Raw genomic sequence first — 21,069 nt, 5'->3', positions numbered from 1 at the left:
TTATCATATACTTGCATATAAATTGTCTCTTATTTTTACTTAGTTTAAATTTGAAAAAGAGACCATCACCCTATTCACCCCCCCTCTAGGGTGATTATCATAGGTTGGATTAGCCTCAAATTCCTAACAGAAAAGAATAAACAATTATATTATTGGGAAGTATTACACCTAAAATATCTCAACTATGGGGCTCTTATCTTGAGCAAGACCTGAACTCATCGATCCATGGTTTAGATGATTCTAAATGTACCTAGGTAAAGATGATTGATCTCTAAGATGTTCCACTAACTCAAGTATCTGATTGATTAATAATTCCATTGTTGACTCTATGAGCATTGGTGTAGACCTTCCATCTTATCATGGTTATCTAGACATTAACCCATTTACTTACAAACCTTTGAATCTAAGTGTATAAGGAGCTGAGGGTTTTGGTTGAAGAAAGTTTTGGATTAGTGAAATGAGTTTCAAGTTTGAGAGAAAGTAAGAGAGTGAACATAGGCAATTAGTAAATCACAATAAAAATCATGATTGTATTTCTTTCTCCTTTCTATTTACTTCTCTTGTTATTAAATTGCTAATTGTAATTTACACTATAATTTTCTCAAAAATTGTAAAATTAAACCAATACTCAATTTACCACCCTCTATAGTGTTCACCATAGGTTGGATTAATTAGTCTTTAGACTTCATTGTAAAATCGTGCTTCGTTTGAACTATTATATCTAGATGTATGGGGCCCTTCTCTAATAGCATCTTGTGATCGTTTTTGACTTTACGTTTTTGTGGACCCCGCATTTCGGCTCAATGCGTTTCCCACTCGATGGCGAAACTCGATTTTTGGATTGAAAATGATTTTATTTATTAAAAAGAGTTGACTTGGAGTCGCCACTTATTTTTGTTTTATTTTTAAAAGGGTAAACAAAATAAGAAAGAAAAACCCTAAGTGTGACTCCTTACTTTGGAAAAGGTGGTCTGTGAAAAACCGGATCGAGTTCGGGGGTCAGGTTACTTATTGGGAAGGTACGGTAAAGACCGTAGCACCCCTCTAAGTCCCTAAAGTCGGGTCTCTACTAATAAAATGAAGCAATCAATGACAATTGACGAGGGAATCAATGAATACTCAGAGTGATCCTGCACATGTGAGAATCTAAACATGCATGCAGAAAATGACCCAAGCGGGTGTGGATGCGTACCTGGGCAGTGATCCATAAAGCGCTATCAAGAAGTGAGGTTAGCGCACCATCAAGGAATAATTTTGAGCATGTCATAGAGCAGAATAAAATCGATCATGCATGACAATTAAATCAAACAAACAATCAATCGATCATAAGGAAATCACATATGTTGGGCCCCCACCAAAGCCCATTTATTTTAGCATGAATTAATTTCGTAAATTCTCTTAATTGAAATTATAGAATTTAATTTGTGCTTATTTTAAAACTTATTTAAAACAAAGGAGACGTGAGAAATTGTTTGCCAAAAGGAAAGATGGTGACAAAGTTTTATTATTAAAAATGAGATTCTTGAGTAATCCTAAAAAGAAACCTAAAGATGAAAATAAATAAATAAATAAATAAATGAACGAATTATTTAGTAAAAAATAGAGTTTGGAAAATCGAAAAGAAAACTGGGATCGGGAAAATATGTGGAAAACGGGAGTTTAGGGCGTAAAAATGAATCTAAGGGCGAGAATTTGATAAGCAAAAATTATTTGAAGGATTTAGAAATTTGAGGATTATTTAATAAAATAGGAATTTAACAAAATCATTTGAGAACTGTGGATGTGAGGAACCAATTAAAGGAAACAGAATGAGGATGAAGAATTTGGGAATTCGACATTATTTAAAAGAAAACAATTGGAAGAATTATATATAATGTGATTTGCAAGGAAATTAATTTTGAGAATCAAGGGAATAAGAAAGAGTGACAACACGTGGCTTCAAGTTCACTGCCCCTGCCACTGCACCCCCATAATCATTGAGCCTCAATAGCCAAGGAATCCGGGTTTGATCAAGGGATATCTCGGTAATCTTCCCAATGAGCTTAGATGTCAACAATTTGAGGCATGCCTTCACGTAAATGACGCACTGCTTCTTGACAATTTATGATTGCTTCTGAAACTTAAACGCATCGACCACATCAACCACTTCGACAGTTTGATGCAACTAAGAAGTCTTTCGAGTCACGGCCCACAAACTTTAACAGTTTCTCGTGAAAGCAGCCACCTTGTAGCCAACACAAAACCCAGAACACAGTCTCACGAGAAGAACCTCAACAATTGCATCCATTTATGTGTCCTTAGAACAGTCCAACACGTGCCTTCTTTGATGATTCGTTCCACAGTGGGGAGCAACATCTTTGGCAGGCGAGGAAAAAGGGCATGTGATGCTGCTGAACTTGAGCATGAGAAACGACAGCGTCATCCTCAATGTTGGCACGGTACCCAGACAGGAAGATCCACTTTGAAATGGGTATAAAAAAAAAGGTAGTTTTGCCAATCGAAATCATATTATGAGTGGTCATTAATGGGATTAGCCATCCCACACGAGAGTTTGCATGATTTCTTTCTCGCTGTGCTATTCCGAACACTCGTCTTTACCCTTGAAATCAGTGCACTTGGGTCATCAACTGATTGACGCCCTGTTAACAAAGCTTGCATCTTTCCCTGGAGTATTGTTGCTATTCATCACGTGAAAACATTCATCTCCGCGCCTCGGCATGCTTTAGACCAAGCCACAAAGTGGGAAACCACCTCGGATATTATGAGATTGTGTGCACGGGATTAAGAAAATGAATATGAACGGAAGAGAGATTGAAAAGATAAATGGGAATATTGGCATGTGGTGAGTATGGAAAGATGGTATAGAGAGAGAAACGGGCTTACGGGTATGGTTAAATTTAGAGAGGGAAGAGTGGTGAGGAAAAGAGCGGGTGAGCTGGATATTGGAAGGAGAACGGTGCTTAGTGAGGTGTTCACATTGGGGTGATGGGTGTGATGGTACATGAAATATGAGCAGTGGGTTTAATGGGTATGAAAACGTTAGAGAGAGAAAAGGTGGCAGCATGTAGGGGCAGTGGGTATGGTTGCATGAAGCATGAGCAATGGGTTTGAGAATGTAGAGAGAGAGTGGGTATGGAGACGGGCAGTGGGTACGCGGTGAGTATGAGAGGCACGAGCTAAAGATGGTGACCAAATGGGTATGGGGGGCACGAGGATGATGGTGGCATGAGTTATGGGCGTGAAGAACATGAGGATGAGGGTGGCATGGTGTCTCAAGCGTGGAGCGATTCCACATGGAGCTTAGACATGGCAGAAAAGGGACTTTAATGGAGGGCTTGGAGGTGGGTTTAGGGAGGCCTTTGCATGCATGTATGGAAAATGGGTATCAAAAGAAGACGGGTATGAGGAGATGGGTTAAGCAAACATGGAGGGTGCTTGGGGTGGCCGCATGCATGGGACTCCATGCACGTGAAAAAGATTATGGGAATGAAAGGATGGTGTTTCTGATGGGTGGTGAGGATGAAAGAGTGGAGAGTCAGAAAGAGAAATGGGTATGGGAAACGTAGAGAGAGGAAAGATACGTGTGCATGGCTCAATGCATGAGGGTGAGTGACCTTGGGGATTTCTATGGGGATGAGCATGACACGGGTGTGGTGGTTAGAAAGAGAAAGATGGAGATGGATAGGGGTAGGCTGGGTATTGGACGAATTGTTAGTATGCATGGGTATGAGATAATAAAGGTGGAGTGGTGAGAAAAAGAATGGTGATTTGATGGGAAGTAAACGAGTTGGCATGGTGGTGAGTGGGTTGGAATGGTAACAGTGTGAGAGTCATGGGTAGGTGATGGGTATGATATTGGCAATGTGCATGAAAAACGAAGATGGAGGTTATGCAATGGGATGGATCTCGATTATGGATGATAGGTAGGATGGAATGCATGGATGAGGATGGCCAGTGATGGGAGTGGGAATGGTGGGATTGGCTATGAGGCAGCTGATGAAATTCAGGTAGCCCGGGATGAGACATGCTGCAAACTTCTTGATGGGATCCGCTTCTGTAAAATTCAGCAACCTTGAGACGGAGACTGTAGTCCTTTACCATGCTGTTAGTACCAAAGGATGCCATGTGGATTAGCACCATTCTATCATCAGCATCGCCATTATGCTTAACAACTATTTTCTTAAGAACTATGTCCAAGGCGAGTTCCCCTTCCCGGCTTTTGCAAGGGTTTCTTTTCCAAGTCGCGGTATCTGTCCAGATTATGTACACCGTTCAAACACGAGAGTCACCTTTGATAATAGTCTCTTGCTTTGACAAAAATGCTGGAAAGGGCAACACTCAACCTCCATGAGGAATTACTACTTGGAGAAGAATCAAGAACAGCTTTGTGTGCAGGGTCAGACGCGGCTGTAGCGACTGATGAAGAACTTTCACTTCCATTTTCCCCAAAACAGATCAAACAACTCTCTCAGCTGGGCATTGTGCTTCCATAAGGGTCCACTTCCTAGCTTCTCATACAGCTACATCTATGGAATGGACTTGAGCTTTCCCGTGAGGGCCTCAGCCCAGATGACCAAATACAAAGTGCAGCACTCGACATAAAAAAAAAAAAAAAAAAAAAACTTGACAAAAAAAATATGAGAAAGCAACAGAGCATGCACACATATACGCATAAAGAGAGCCGTTAAGTCTCACCCCTCACCCTGTCCCACGGATAACAATGGGAGAGGGTATAGGTGGAGCCAAAAAAGAACGCAGGCATAGTCTCCAAAAATCAAAAGCAATGATGAATCTGCACTCAAAGCACTCAAAACAAAGAAACAAGATGTGCGGGCGAGCTTCAAATGTCAAAGGAAACCTCAGATGGCTGGAAACAGAGGAGTGGTTCAAAACAGGGGAAGCCAAACATACTAAAAAAAATCATACCTGGACCAAAAGAAACAGGTTGACCGGATCTTCCGATTCTCTTCAGCTTGCTCCCCCCCCTCTGCTCTGGATGTCCCGCTTGAAGAAAAGCTCACCCCCTTGTGATATCCTTCTCCTCCACCTTTTATCTCCTCCTGTTTCTATCTTCTACCGCAAGCCACTACCGGCTCCACTATTGCTTCACTCAGCAAGCATGGCACCTCTGACCACCAGCATGGCCGATCTTGACTTGCTCCTTCCACCAATCTGGCTTCCTCCAGCAGAAAAGGGGGCCCCCACTCACTTATCCTAGGTGTCGCCAGCTCCTCCAAGTGGCGAGATATTATCCTTCCCATGTCATCAAAAATCCCTTAAAAACAAACTAATCGTCTTTGCTCTCTTAAGGGGGTCTACAGTTTTATTAACAAAAATCAAAAGCCCTTCCCACCTTTTGACAATTCAAATTAGTGATTGAAAATTCTTTCAACACTCTAATTATTTCCATATATAGAGGTGGAGAGCATCAAAAACTCAAATTTCTTGCAATCTCAAACGCCTCCACACACTCCTAAGCATAATGGATTTGTCCAATGATGACATTATCATGTCATTGAAAACGAATTTAATCCTCCACGTATTGATTGGCCTATTGTCTCATCATGGCTTCATCATCCTACACTTCATGCAGCAATCCACTTTCACGTTCTTCCTACACATCACTCCTTGCCTATGATAGGCGTTATCGCTACCAAGTCCACTGTGCCACCTAACTCACTTTATGAATCTGAAACTACAGCTCTCCAATTCTAATATGTGAGCCTGCCACTCAGCCACAGCTACGGACCCACTGCATGACTACTCATTCTCAGAATAACATTTTCAAGCCCAAGCAACTCCATCTCTCCACCAAACATCCAATTGCCAAGGCCATAGAACCAACCTCAAGTCACTCAAGCACTGAAATTGCCAGAATGGCAAGCTACCATATCTCAAGTGTTTGATGCTCCTATGCGGAAATACTTGGGAACTTGTTCCTTTTAGTTCTGCTCAAAATCTGATGGGATGTGAGTGGGTGTTTCGTGTCGAATGGCATCCCGACAGTGAAACCCACTTAGGGATGAAGCACCACTGGCCAGCTTAGTCTCTTACGTTTCCAACAAAGAGCACTTTGCTAATGTTCTTACCAAATCTTTACCCAAGCAACAACTATAATTTATTCTATCCAAGATTAGTGTCTCTGATGCAAGCACCATCTTACAGGAGCATATGAGAAAAATCTCAATCTAGCAAATCTTGCAAAAATCAACTCAATCAAATCAGCTAATTTTACTAATTATAGTATATAGTTTTACTGATTGAATCCGGTGATTTTCACTCCTGTCATTTACGCTGTTCTTGCTCATACTGTGAATAGATCTCAAGTATGAGTATTTTTATCCAAATTGCCTCCTTGTGTCATCTCCTCTATAATACAGTCATAGAATTGCACCTGCAAAAGGAAAACCAAGGAATTGGCTTTTAACCTGACTCCCTCACCCATACAAAAAGTTCAATTTTGAGCAGAGATTCAATAGCTGAAATCATGTGCATTGGAGCCATGTACACCCAAAATAAATTAAAAAAAAAAAAAAAATCGGAATAACTATTATTTCTACTAAGCCAAAACAGTAGTGCAGCATAATTTACATCAGAAATTTTCTAAAAGAGGCTATTACATTATATGAACTTCAATTCTAGTTTCTAACTATTCCACTTAATAAGTGGGAGAAGATGGTAGTTCCTTCCAACATGAGTGTCACTAGACATTTCATTGTGAAAAGAATAACTAATGCAGTTACTGTTTTCAATGATTACAAGGCTGACAGTTCAACTTCTTGGGTACAAGGTCGATATGCTACAAAAGTGCTCTCATTTGAGAAGGAACCAGGATTAAAACACATGATTCCCGTGTACTTGAATGCCTTCTGCTCACTTCTGTCACCCAAAACTATCTGTACAAGAACAGATAATGAAAACAAAATTGTTAGTCCATTCTTGTTCAGTCGTATCACTATATAGATTCTGCCAGCAACTTAAATTCCTTCTTTCTTTTTAAATTTCAATGAATAAGAGGATTCAGCTCAGGGTGGGAAAATCAATATGGTCTTCTTCCTTACGCATGGCACCTGCAATAATCAAGCCTTAGTGTTTGCTGGGTCGAAGAAATATACCCAGATATCTCCAAGGTCATGTTTAGAAGAGACCAAGCAGCTTGGTTAATTTGAATTGGATGGGGAAGTCCAAAATCTTTTGCAGATTGATCTGGTCAAAGTATCTTTCTGGATTAAAGTTTAACTTGGAAAGTACCATGGGAAAAAATCAAAGTCCTCTATGTTTCATGGATAGGGGAAAAAGAGACTTCCAAATATCAGATAAGAATCTGCACATTGGACAATGTTCAAACCAACTTTCAAGAATATTAAGATAAGGGGAAATGAGATAAGAACAGTACCGTATGTGGATTTGGATAGAGGTGAAGACAGTGATCATAATTCCAAATAATGGGTTGTACACTAAGAGGGAGGGGGCAAAGATGACTTTGATGTGTTATGGTGGCAACAAGCTGCATTGAGATTCAAAAGTCATTAGCTTGATAAGCCATTTTCTACAAGTCATAGAATCAGTTTAAGAAAAACAAAAATGAAATTAAAAAAAAAATTAATATAATAAAATAAATAAAAATCAAAGGGAGGGGAAGAATAAACTCACATGCTCAAAAGGATCACTGGTTTCTTCTGGTGAAGGAGGCACTAGACATGAACGGCGCATTCTGTACAGAAGATCCTGACGGAAAAGCACGATTTCTTGGGTGTAAAACTTGATTCTGTGCTCAAACACGAGCAGTAAAAACGGTTTAGACCATCACAAAATGCATCAGTATATATAGCAAGCACTTGATATGTCCTTCATATTTGAAGCATCAATAACGAACTCAAAAGGAGTAAATCTCAATGTTTTGAATGATAGAATGGCTTAGAATTCAAAGAACATGTACTCTTGAAAAAGTAGGCCTGCAGTTGTTATATCCAGAATGTTCAACCAGTGAGTGATCAGAAGATTTCACCTGCAAGGGTTACTGGAGAATATGGCATTTGGAATGTACTTCTTGAACTCTTCAGTCAGATAGTTAGGCAAGGCACACCTAGGAAGCACTGTTGATGGACCTGAATAAACCAAAAACAAAATATTCAAAGGCCAAATGGAGAAAAATGGGAAGCAGAAACACTGGAAAATCAACTAATATACCTGCATCATCAGGACCTGGAATAAACAGAAATTGACTATGCTCTTTTAGTCGTGGATGAGATGCAATCATCTGTCCAAGCTTTCCAAACTGCAATCTACATTCGAAGTTTACTTGTAACTGCTTTTACTCATCCCAAAACAAACTTTTTTATAATGAAAAAAATAATAATATAGAAAAGTAATGTACTCAAGGGCCCTCACCTAAGACTTGAGAAAGAATGAAAGGAAAGATTACATGGATGAGAACAGAAATTCCCCATGAAGATAAATAGGGAAGGAACCACCTCCACATTCTCGTAACCATCCAGGACAGTCGCTAGCTTTCCCATAGTCTTCTCTACGGATAAGCCAATATTGAGATTAAGCAAAGAACTCCAGAAAAAATTCCATAAAATGAAACTGAACAAAAAAAAAAATCGTGAATTACCTCTTCATTGTCCAGCCAAACATCAGAGAGTATCACAAACATGTCATTCACAGCCTTTTTTTCCAGTCCTGCAAGTCTGAGCTATGGCAAGTGTATAGGAAACTATTATGTTAATTCTTTGGTGCTCCAAAGCTACAAGTAACTTTGAAGAATAACACATAAATGAGCTCTTAATTATCACCATAAAAAAAGGATACAGTTTCCTCTCTAGTTAGTGTACCACCGCCAAAGAAGTCAAGTCCCGAAAGTGATGCAAGGGATTCATCTCTGTCCTCTAATGGAGGAAATCCACATGTACTAACCTACATAAAGTTTCATAACAAAGCAAATTTCAGTAATCCTTAAGTAAACTCAACAAATAATTTTTAAGCTCTGAATAAACCATTGACAACCTGATGATTGAATGCAACTCAAAAGTTAAAAATAAAATAAAACACACAGAAAAAGATCATAGACAAAAAGAGGTGTTGAAATGCGGAAATAAGAGACCCATCTGATATATTCTCACTAATGGCTAGAGTGCCCCTAATAAGTACTATCTAATTCTGCTTGAAGAACAAAGAAAGAAGGACATCAATAACTTCACAATACTCCCCCTCCAAGTTGGAGAAAGGATGCCTAACCACTACCTTTTAGCTCAGGTTATTAACAGCTAAAGGCCCTGGAGACTCCACTCAGAATATCAGCTAATTAGATGAAGCACAGTTAAAACATAAGCATGACGATTTTTAACTAGCCTGTAAGTTTTTCATAAATAGATATTTGTTTCACCTTAAATATGTTTGCAATCTTCATGAAAGAGCACCTTTTATCATAATATGATCTCATTGGATTCTATTTAGGAAATCCAACTCAAAAAAGGCATAACCAAACCCTAGAAGCTCATAATATCCATGAGACATGAATCAATACTCAACCTTTAAAAACTGGTTTCTTTATGCCCTTCCAAGTAACAAACAATCTACCAGTCATATTACCATACCACCATGGGGTGGTTCTTAAAAAATAGCTTATCCTTAATGGCCATAAGCAGCAGGTTAAAACTTCAAATGCCCACATGTCCAGAATACAGAATGAACAGGGAATAATTTGATGTATCCCAAGATTCCAAAAGGTGCATTTAAACGTGGAGTCTTGATATTGCATAAAATGATTAATGACGCTACAAGAAAAATCAAATATCTGAAAAAGTAGAGGATGCATAATAAAACACTGAAGTGTAAAAAGGATGACCATTTTCATTGTTTGAGCCATAATTTTACTCATTGGAATACGCTTAGCCCCTTGATTTCTGAATTAAAATAAATAGGATATATTCTTGGAGGCATCAAGGTTCCCCTTTTGGGTACATGCATCAAAACTTAATACCACAACATCAACATTAGTTCAAAGAAGCAGCATAAATGAATGCTTTCTCTTGGATATTACTTCAAACCATGACAAACTTGACTTTGTATTTAATAACCTTTTTCTGATGAGCAAGAAACAAATTAACAGCACCTAACAAAAAAGTGCAACAAAGTACACATAACATTAATAAAGGACACCAAAAGACAAAAGGAAGAGAGAGAAACAAAAACAACTCCCTTAATGAGGGAGTTAAAACCTATCAAACCACGCATTTCAAGCATAGTTTCAAACCATAAAGCGCATCCTTTGGTCTATTTTCCTTCACAGCTGGGGAACTAAAATCCGAGGGTGGTTGTTATCTACAACAACCTTATAAAGAACCCATGAAGAAAACCTTTCTCAACATCAAGTTGGTAGGAGACTGAGAATGATTCAATGAAGCAAATGGAATCCCCATATACTCTGGCAGAGCCAGCATGTGCGCAGGGGGGGCATCAACCAAATTTCCAAGAAAAAAAAGGCTTAACATTAAGCCAAATTTATATCTCGATATCACATTGCCCCCCTGAAATAGATTTTTTTCTTCTTTGGCCCCCCTGTCCTACATTTCTGGCTCTGCCAGTGCCCATATAGATTTCATCTTAGCCATTGGAGCAAATGTCATGGCATAATTTGCACCATAAGTTTGGCATAGCCTACATCTAATAATGTTTCCTTAAATCTTTTAATCATCCATCAGTTTTATTTAGGAGAAAATATTCCATGGAGAAGAGAACAAACACTAACCTGAAAAATACCATCCAAGAACATCTCACCTTCTGCTACAATTATTGTGTTCTCTGAAAAAAATCCTGTTGTAATTTTGTATTGCCTGTTAAAGAAAATGATGATTTCGTATGTCCATGCTTATTATAGCATCTAAACTACAATAGAATCCAACATTTTATGAATTGATAAGTAAAAGACAAGGTATACATGCATCTAATTAGCAACATGAGAACAAGTTTAAGCAGTGGATTCAGTTCATCACACTCACTGAAATGACCTATCCTTGTAATCTGGATGAACCATAGCCCAATGCTTATTAGGTCATAGGTAAACCAGATCCAGGGGTGTAGCAAATTCTTGACATCCAAAGGATTGCAATTGCAAGCACTAAAGTGGGTCAAATCAAATAAAAGCAACACTGGTGCAACAATGCAAGCTAAAAAAATTCTAGGAGTTTTCTGCATGGAATGAGTTTTCAGGATATATGAACCTACTTCTGGAAGTGCAAACAGCCCAATATCCCATCCATATATGGAAAAAAAACTGTAAGTTGTGTAAAGGATATTGCATTAGATAAATTAATTTCCACTGATGCAGTAAGATCTTCCAAGAAGAAATGGCCATCTTCCAACTGAGATATAACACCCATCACCCATCTCTTGCCCGTTTGCCCAATCAAAGACTGAATTGGTGATATCTGCCACATACAAGTACCATAAGAATGAATAAATATTAGAAGAAGTATTTCAACACATAATTTGAAAGGCACATGCTGTTTATAATGTACGTGGTTTGGGCTTGAGCTGGCGCATGAAAGGGAATACCTCGCAGCTTCCAAAATGAGACATTTCAGTATCGAATGCAGGTTTAGAAAAGTGCTGATCACGAGAAAGCCTCTGGAACAACAACAGAAACCTATTTCTGTATAAAGCAGATTTGGCAGAAGCATCACCGTGAATCGCAAGCCTCCCTGTATTCCTGCATTGAAAGATCACCATAAACAAATTTAAAAAGAAATTCAACTGAAAAGACAAGATCCCAGTTACTGCTTATAGTTACAGAAACTCCACCATGAGTCCTGAATTTCTTGTTATTTGTTAAAAAAAATGTAATGTATCCTTCCTTTAGCTTCAATAGTAATTGTAGAAAGGGAAAAAAAGGGGACCTTGCATCTCATGTTTTAGATTTTCAGTTTACAAAAATTTAAAATTTTCCCTCCGTTAATCCAAATAGGTATCAGGCTCTCAGTTGCATGTTGTGTAGATAATTATTGCTTTGTCCTGTCACAAAAAATCAAACTACAAACCTCAACATTTTAATTTCACACTTTCCCTAGATTTTCTGTTGTACTAGCCTCGGGATTTGCTTTCTTCTACAAAAATTCATGAAGCTCCAAATTTTAAATTCCTTCTTTCTCCTACATTGTATGAGGAACCAAATATACCAAATGATGGAGAATAAAACAGGACACTTGAATATGACTCACTCATAGAAGATCTTTTTTATTGGATCATAACAAAATTTAGACATCAAGAATGCATCAACTATGCGAAGTGCAGATCGAGTACTGATGGCCCCGGGAGTTTCCTCAACTGCTGCTTCTGCCTCCAATAGGAGGCTGACGACCCGATGCACTGATTCTTTATCTAATATAGAAGATTTCACTGCCAACCACAAAAAAAAAAAAAAAAAAATGAACTTCAAACCATCTAAAATCTCTCTGTTTGATAGTCAAGAAAGCAGAGGAGTAGAAGTGAAAATAAACGTTAATTTCCAAGTGACTGTTTCTATGATTTTCACAAATAATGAGACTCGCTCTAACTATGTCCATAGTTGTACTATACTCAATTGAATGGCCAGCTTGTTCTGTCGAGTAAAAAATAATTTAATGATACGAAGATTCAAAGCTTTAATTTCCTTTCCCTTCCTCCCTTTTCTCCGAGCAATCAAACAAGGAGAGACTCCTCCATCAAAATCCGAATCGGATGTCTTACGGCATTTCCTCGAGTCGCAAACAATGAAATATCCAAGATCCAAATTATCGACTTATTTTATTTTCCCCATTCTCAAGGAAATCAAATAGGGAAATAAATAGGAAAATCAAGCGAAAACACACAAATGAAGGAGTTGAAATAGATAAGGAAAAAAAAGGTGAAGACGGAAATACAAGATTCGTTTTCGAGCTCGTCGAGGAGGAGATCGATGGCCTCATCTTCAGCGTCTTGGAAGTGGCTCAAGAAAGAAAGGATCTCGTCTAGGGCTTCCACTTTAAGGGTATAACCTCTGATCTTGAACTTCCTCTGCACCTTCTTCCTCGTCGCTGCTCCCATCTCTCCCTGAAAATCTCTCCCTTTCTCCAAACTTTTCTTTGCTTTTCCCTGTTTGGGTGTGGATTGGGCGGCAAAACCACTTCTTTTGCGTGGAAAATGGCGGGAAGAGGAGTCCCATCGGTTTTCATTTTGTTTTGTTTTGTTTTTTATATTTTTTTAATCAGTATTTACGGTGTCGCTAGGGTTTCTCCACGTAAAGACAATATTTTCAATTTTTTATCAAGAATAATGAAAATAATTAAATCACGTTCGTTGATTATTTTAAAATTTTATTTTATCTATTATTTATTTTAATAGTATAATAAAAAATTATAGATGGTATAATTAACAAACTAATTAACCGTTTATGGTAATGGCATATTGTCTAATAAAAAAATTTATTTTAATAATTTAATATAAGATAGTAATATATCTATAATTAATTTATTAAAATTAATTGCTTTCTAATAAAAAAATGTAATATTATTGGTAAGAGAGAAGAAGAAGATTATAATTACCAAATTGATTCATGACATAAATTCTTATTTTCATAAAAGATCAAATAAAAAGATAAATTAAAAAAAATTGATTTTTCATTTTTAAAAAATCATAATTTCATTTAATATTATCTGAATAATTTAGCAAGAGATATAACCTAAAAGAATTTAGTTTTTCATGATTTTTAGTGCCTGATTTCCACTTTTGAGTAAAAAACTTAGTGATTTTTAATACATTTTAAAATTAATTTAAAAAAAATCATCTATCAAATAATTTGATATAAGTCATTTTAAGAAATTATTTAATTTTTAAAAAATTATTTTCAAAAGTTTATTAAACACCTCATTGATGTAAATAAGTATTTTTAAGCATTCAAAAATACTCCTAACTTTTTAAAAGTCATTTTCAAATGGATTCTAGCAATTAAAAAAATAAAATAATAATTTTATATAAATAGAGTCTTAAATAACTCATTTATTTTTTTATTTTTACTTTTCACAAATATTTAGCATGTTTTTTTTGCGCTTGGTGTGTATGATATAAATATTTTTTTTTAAATTAAACAATTATTGAAAAATAAAGTAAAAAATGCAAATTATACGATATGGCATATGCTAACATCAGCTCGGACCGTCTATGCCAGCATAGTAGGCCCACAACACAATATAGCTACCGACGTGGCAAGATCTGCTGGCGTGGCCTCTAGAAAGACCATCGTCACATCACATTGCTGGGTAGAATTTGTTACCGTCAACACGTTCGTAAATCTCAGCACAAAGAAACCCAAAACCAACCGAAGAAGAAGAAGAAGAGGAGCAACAGAGAGAAAGGCATGGATTTATGGCTCAAAGCTCGAAGCTTCGCGGAAGAAGCCGCGAAGCGATCCCAAGAACTAACCATTGGAACCACTAAAATCTCCGATATCGTCTCCGAAACGGCGAAGAGATCAAAGGAGATTGCCTCAGAAACGGCTAAGAGATCTAAGGAGATTGCCTCGGAAACGGCAAAGCGATCAAAAGAAATTGCCGTGGAGGCTTCAAAGAGAGCCGACCAGATCAAGATTGAAGCCCTTAAAGGAGCCGACAAGATCAAGTTGCTCGCGGATGGGATCTCTCCGTCCGTTCGTTCCTCGCCGGAGACAGAGGCTTCGGATCTGGAGAAGTTCGGTGTTACTGATGAGTTGGGGGAGTTCGTGAAGGGAATTACTATGAATACATTTCAGGATTTCCCTTTGGAAGGTAGTTGATCCGGTCTTGTCGCTCTTTTTTTCTTGGTTTGTTTGGTTGCTGAGATAGTGTAGAAACAATTAAATAAACTAAATCGTGCATATTGAAAAATGTCATGTAGCTAGAGTCCCAGAAGTCGAACAAGACCAATTCTTATCGCCTAATAGTACGACAATTTGCTTGCAGGAGTTGGTATTTTCAATTTATGAAAACAAGAGCAGCGGTGACATTATATATAATATTTCATTTTCTTTAAATTTCCACCATTTTTAAGATGCCAAACAGAGGGCAATGTGGAAAACATTCATGAATTTACTAATGTAGTTTTGAATTTATTCAATTCTCTGGTTTTCCAATTTCAGCCTTGAGCAGTTTGGTCTATGGTTGAATTTGTTTGAGAATAGTAGGATTTAGCACTATGTAGCTGTTTCCAATTGACACAATTTGCTTTTGTTTGCCTCTGCAACTCTTTGCAGATTTTATGCAATATTGATGATTTTTTTTTTAAACCCTAACAATATGGTACGTTAGTCTCATGTTGGGCATCGGTAGAAATGGGGCTGAAATAATATTCTGAAATTTTCTCATGATTTCAAAGTGCTTCCCCATAGCCATTATTATACTTGAATTACAACTCTTGAAATCAATGAATTGAATTGAATTTCTTGGATGAAGGATCTCCACTTTGAAATGAACTTCTCTATAAGTTCATATTGATAATGTGATTCAAATTGTAATGAAATTTTATGATGCAAGCAACTGCTTCATTGAATCAGTATCTAGTATGTGTAACTGGAATTATTTATTTCTATGCTCTTTTGGTTTCTGATGTGACTATTTGGATTAGAAACTGCAACAGGAAATACTGTTTGGAATATTTGACTGTTTTCGATATTAGTTTGTAATATTGTGTTTTTGTGAAGCTCAAATTATGTTCTTATATGTTAGGGCACAATGGAATGGAAGCATTTTATGCCATGACTTTATCGGGATGGTGCTTTTGATGTGCAGATGATACAGAGATGTCTGATGTGCCAACAGTCTCAAATGTTCGGCAGGATCTTACACAATGGCAAGAAAGGCATGCCAATCTTGTTCTCTCAACAGTCAAGGTAGTTCCTTGTTACTGAAAACACTCAATAAAGAAAATGACAAGAAGGAGAGCTATTTATAGTTTGGGGATAGAATGTTTGACAATGTAATAACTGATTTAATGCATCACAGAAGTGCTGATTACAAGTCCTTGAGGGCCAACCTCTTATTCATGCCTTGTTTTTTGGGTCTCCTGTTGCACAAAAAGACAGTCTTTGTATTTTGCACTATGTCTATTAGTTGCAGGATTGCATAAATATAAATCTTGAGAAATTCAAGCTTCATTTGAAAATATCAATCTTTCATGAAACCTGCTCCTGTATATATGTGAAGGGTTATGTGTAAGCCTTCAACAAATTTAATTTTTCTTATCATCTTAGGAACATTTAGGGAAGTGATAAGGTCAATGTAAAAAAAATTTTTAAAAAAAAGGTTATTATAATGTTTTTCCAAATCTATGAGGTACGCTAAGAAATTCTAGTTAAACAAATGCTGTGAGATTTCAGGCTGGTACAAGGATTGCCATTTTGTTGCAGTAACTTCTATTGGGTCACTTTGCCATTTCTAAGATAGTAAATGTTATGATCATTCTGTGCATTTTGGTCTATATGGGAGTTGAGGAAGAATAGAAAAAAAAATGATCCAGCACTGTAAGGAGGAGAAGTAATGATTATCATGCTGTGTCCATCTACCAGCATTTTGTCTCTCATGAAAGTTGAACATATCAGCATCCACATCATGGTGATATTTAAAATGCATTTCATGCTGGAACATATTATACATGAGAATTAAACACAAAAATTGGAAGCTTTAGTGTTTTTAGTTATAAGAAGGATAAATTAGTCTGTTTAAAAAATAATTAACCCAATAGTATAAAGTTTAAGTTTCAATTAATTACCAAGATTGTTGTTGACACCTATCAAAACATTTTTACAAGTATGGAATTCTCAATAGCTCTGTTGATTTTGTGGTTGAATGACATTATAGTATGGTGTGCACCGTGTCTAACGAAATTATTGTTGGATATGACCTAGTGTGCAAAGGTGTTTGCTATTTCATAGAACTGCAGAGTGTTATCTTGCTTTGCTTTATACATCATGCATAATCTTCTGTGCATTATCAAATGGGCAAACCCACATGCCCAAAGGCTACACACATATTCCTTTGATCGAACATGAACATTTATGAACCATAATTATTTTTTCTGAGTTTTTGCAGGAAGTTTCAAAGCTAAGATATGAGTTATGCCCACGTTTTATGAAAGAAAGGAAGTTCTGGAGGATATATTTCATATTAGTGAACAGTCATGTGGCTCCGTAAGTGACTCTTCACTTGGGCTAAGCCTCCATTTATGCTGTTACTGATTATATAATTTTCACTGCTTTCACAATCAAAATTTGTGTGTCGATTTTGTAATGATATTTTTACCTCATTTAATGGACCCTGGGCAGTACCTATTACATGCTTTAAGGATCTTATAGTATGTAAACAGGGGTATATGCCGTGTTCTCATTTATTGTTTTATTTAACCAAGATTTTATATCATTGCTTTTGTTGCTAAAATTTTTTGAAGGCTTACCTTATCCTCTCATTTATTTCTGGGTGGGAAATGACAAGTGCTGATCTATTTTATGTTTCTAAAATTGTATTTAGTTAGATTGTGCTTAGAAAATGTTTCCCCATCTTTAATTTTCTCTCTCCTTTTTTTTTTCTTGAAACTTTTTATTGTTATGATTTCTAATCTGGCTGTTTTTAGGAGTTTCTGGTATATTTACATTTCCTTGCTTTGCTATAACCTCATGTTGCTAAAATGAGTTCATTGACACAGACTTCACCGCACTTTTCATTTCATTCGGGTAGGTTATTTGCTTTTGGCACTGGTTTGAGTAGGCTTGTTTTGTAAATAACATGTGGTTTTGTGGGGAGTTTTGTTGCTTTCATCTATTTGGTTTCTAGAGTAGAGAATTTCAAATCCAAGCAGGCTTCGTCTTTATTCTTATTTTGGGTTCTAGTCTGACAATCCAAATCATTCTGCACTGACAACTTCAGGACAGCTTAAATATTTTGGTTTTCAGAAATTTTGAAAGCCATGGTGTTTGTGAATGGACTTGAACCTCAACTAGAATGTAACCATCAAAAGAGAGTAGTTAACCTCAGTTATGTTTTGACTTCCTTTTAAACTAGATACTGTTTTGAATCATGTGATGCAAATATTTGACTGATATAAATTTATGAGTATAAACATATAATACTGATACATGCACTCTAGGTTTTAAGGTGTTTTGTCCGTGCTTGCCCCTCTGCTTTCACTCCACTGCTCTATCTGCTTGGGTTATAGTACTCTACTGGTTGCTCAGGTTCAGTAATCGCTCTTATCTTATGGTTTCTATTAGGTATGAGAAGCAGTACATGGAGGATGTAAAGCAAAAGTCTGCAGAAGAAGAAAAAGAAGATAATGTGAAGGAAATTCCAAAAGCTGGAACAACTGTTAAAGTAGAGGCAAAGGAATCAAACAAGCAAAGCAGAACTTCAACCTCATCTGCTACAGAACAGGACTTGGATGTATTTCTCCTGGGAGATCTTGGAGACAGTGATGAGGGCCCAGGTATTTTATAATCACCTCTTGACCTGTAAGCATGTGTGCATGCAGTTACCAAGGAATGAGATTGACACATCTTGTTTCTTTTCTTGGGTGTTTCCTTGTATACTACATGTGTGCTAGGGTTCACTCCTTCATGCCATTCATTTATGTAGCTATCCATATTTACCTATTAAAAAAAAAGGTTGGTACATCTCTTGCCTGTGTAAGCAATTAATCTTTTTTCAGTTATCTTCTCTCTTGAAATATGCAATATTAGTCAGATTTGTTGACAGGTGAGAAAACTATTTTGAGTACCTATATATTACTAGTGTGTATGTGTAACCTGTATGTTTAACCAGAGCCTGTTTCTTAAATACCAAGCCATTGACTAACTGCTAACCTTAGGCACCATAAGTTGCATTCTCTTGATGATGCTTAATTGCTTGTCTAATCAGGTGCAATAGCAGAAAGAAATCCTAAAAATGGTTTGATTGTAAATAAAAATAAGAAAATAATTGGATGTTCAAATTGTTTGGCCTGCACTTTCATTGTGAGTCTTGTGACGTAAGGACTGCACTTTTCATTGATGCTCTTGATTTGGGCTCAGTTTTCCTTCTTGGAGTTTGGTTTGGTATGCATCATCTGTGTTTAAAATAGGCGTCTACTTTTGCTTAAGAACAATCCAAGCACAAGAGTGACTTCTTTACATTCTGTGAACTTTTAGTGTACTAATTTTTCATCTCTTGTTTCAGATGATGGTGATGAAGGCTATGGTGATGAAGGCTTTGACGACGATTTTGACAAGATAGTGAATAGTTCGGTAAGCTCAATAACTCTTCCTTTTTTTTACACACCCCATGATACGGCACCATTGGTTTTTTTTTTTTTAATACCAATCTCCTATCCTGTTCTGCAAATTGTATGAGATGGCACTAGGGCAGTCCATAGTCTGGAGGTTTCAAACCCAATCTAAAAGCAGATTAGTTGCATAGTATCTGAAGTTTATCCAAGTCCTGTAGCCCACCAACGTAGCTCAGTTTGTTAGGTCAAATGCTGGGAGGTGTGGTCCTAGTAAGAGGCACATGGTCTCATGTTCGAATCCAGCCACTGATGATACCTTGATTTACCTGATGTTGGTTGTTGCGGTCACTATCATCACCCAGAGATTTGGGTCCTCATGGAGTGTCCTAAGGGCTTGACTATGGAAGGTTCCTCGGTTATCAAAATTTTTTTTATCAAAGTCCTGTGTATCTTGTCACTGTGAAATTAGATTCAAGTAGCTTCATTTGCTGCAATGCAAATTTTAAATAATTATGTGAGCCCCTGCAATCCATGGGACTGAGCTCTGATTGAGCCTTTTGTATCTCACATCCATTCCTTTATTGTGGGTCCATGGGTCTTGTCTGGCCAGTCCATTTGAATAGATTTTCAATTAGTATTTTAAATATAGGATATCCAGTTCCCACAAATGTTGATCTCTCTGCCTTCCCTGGGCATCATAGTCTAATCAAAGGTGAAGTTGGAGAAACTCAGTACTAGCCAAGTGTGGAGAAACTTTTCTTTTATTTTCTGACCAGAAATAATTTGGTATGAGAAAACAGAGAGTTTCTTTCTGAATTGGCCTCCATATGATTTCATTCCGTATTTCTGGAGACTGATTTCATGCTATTTGTGGAGAATGAATTGTGGAAAGACAGCATATAGTAAAGTGCTTTCTCAACTCAATGTTGTACAATTTGGAAAACGTTTGTGGATAGCAAGAATTTATGTAATCAACCAAAGTTAGTCAACACATTAGTAAGAGAAGAAAAAAAAGACAAAAATCTGAGAAAATTATGAAGCCATGTATATAGGTTGCTGTGAGCAAATATTAAATGTTTTTGTTCGCATACAACCACATGACAAACTTCCTGGATATGTCTAAATTTGATCAGATTCTACTCGAGTGACAGGCATAGGCGATACCTGAAAGCATGTTCAATGCTGGTTTTCAACATCCTCGATTCATTAATTTTGCATGTTACTAATTTTTTCTCAAATTAAATTTGCAGGATGATGAAAAGGAGAAATTGTAAAAGTATGCAACTTAATATGTTAAAATCTTTTCTACGTGTCCGATAAAGGTGATGAAGGAGAAGAGGACAATGCAATTTAACAGACAATGGGTGAGCTATTTCTGAATGTTAAAATAATATATATATATATATATATATATATATATATTTTTACTTTTCGTTTTTTACATTGGTTTTCTTTCTGTTCTCTCACCTGTATTTATTTTTGTTCTTTTCTAGGCGTGGCATTATTTTAATGTAAAGCAACATATTTATGACAGAACTCTCTCTGTTAAGTGTAATCTTCATTCAATTTCAGGATGTGCATTATACATGTTGAGAAAATTGTTTGACAGTAGTCTAATTGAGTGTTTATCGAAGGGATTGCAATGACCTTGATTGATTAAAAAAAGTGAGTTGACCTATAAAGTAGTTGTAAAGAATGAACCCTGCACATCAACTTTTGACCTTTTAGGTGGCCCTTGAGATAATAGAGGGGTTAGAACTTAGAACAGGACCACTTCTATGAAATAAATATAAGAAAGTGGAGTAGGAATAGAAGGTACTATGCTTT

General features: G+C 36.8%; 2 protein-coding genes across 5 annotated transcripts; one reads left to right on the top strand and one right to left on the bottom strand.

Annotated features, from left to right (window-relative positions):
• Positions 1–6,520: 6,520 nt before the first annotated feature.
• LOC100257823 (DNA polymerase epsilon subunit B) lies at positions 6,521–13,181 on the bottom strand. Of its 2 annotated transcripts, none has more exons than XM_002267145.5 (13): positions 12,903–13,179; positions 12,222–12,399; positions 11,560–11,713; positions 11,301–11,432; positions 10,754–10,831; positions 8,815–8,919; positions 8,618–8,698; positions 8,392–8,522; positions 8,191–8,285; positions 8,009–8,108; positions 7,654–7,768; positions 7,397–7,507; positions 6,521–6,896 (listed from the first exon to the last, which is right to left on the bottom strand). In XM_002267145.5, exons 1-13 carry the CDS (start codon positions 13,063–13,065, stop codon positions 6,756–6,758), a joined length of 1,584 nt encoding a protein of 527 aa, XP_002267181.1. In that variant the 5' UTR covers positions 13,066–13,179; the 3' UTR covers positions 6,521–6,755. The 2 variants fall into 2 exon arrangements, with proteins under 2 accessions (XP_002267181.1, XP_019081897.1); XM_019226352.2 differs by lacking the exon at positions 6,521–6,896 and adding an exon at positions 6,912–7,070 and having other exon boundaries at positions 12,903–13,181.
• A 968-nt stretch (positions 13,182–14,149) lies between these two features.
• On the top strand, positions 14,150–20,853 carry LOC100252678 (uncharacterized). Of its 3 annotated transcripts, XR_009464585.1 has the most exons (7): positions 14,225–14,780; positions 15,780–15,880; positions 17,079–17,176; positions 18,254–18,465; positions 19,194–19,261; positions 20,493–20,606; positions 20,736–20,853. XR_009464585.1 is itself a non-coding variant. In XM_002267277.5 (6 exons), exons 1-6 carry the CDS (start codon positions 14,375–14,377, stop codon positions 20,514–20,516), a joined length of 909 nt encoding a protein of 302 aa, XP_002267313.1. In that variant the 5' UTR covers positions 14,150–14,374; the 3' UTR covers positions 20,517–20,853. The 3 variants fall into 3 exon arrangements, 2 of the variants coding, with proteins under 2 accessions (XP_002267313.1, XP_059590070.1); XM_002267277.5 differs by having other exon boundaries at positions 14,150–14,780; positions 20,493–20,853; XM_059734087.1 differs by lacking the exon at positions 20,736–20,853 and having other exon boundaries at positions 14,240–14,780; positions 19,194–20,526.
• The last annotated feature ends 216 nt before the right edge of the window (positions 20,854–21,069 follow it).

This window comes from Vitis vinifera, chromosome 17 (assembly GCF_030704535.1).
Source record: "Vitis vinifera cultivar Pinot Noir 40024 chromosome 17, ASM3070453v1".
Lineage (NCBI taxonomy): Eukaryota > Viridiplantae > Streptophyta > Magnoliopsida > Vitales > Vitaceae > Vitis > Vitis vinifera.
The sequence above is the reverse complement of the archived record's forward strand: the minus strand, read 5'-3'. Positions and strand labels throughout refer to the sequence as shown.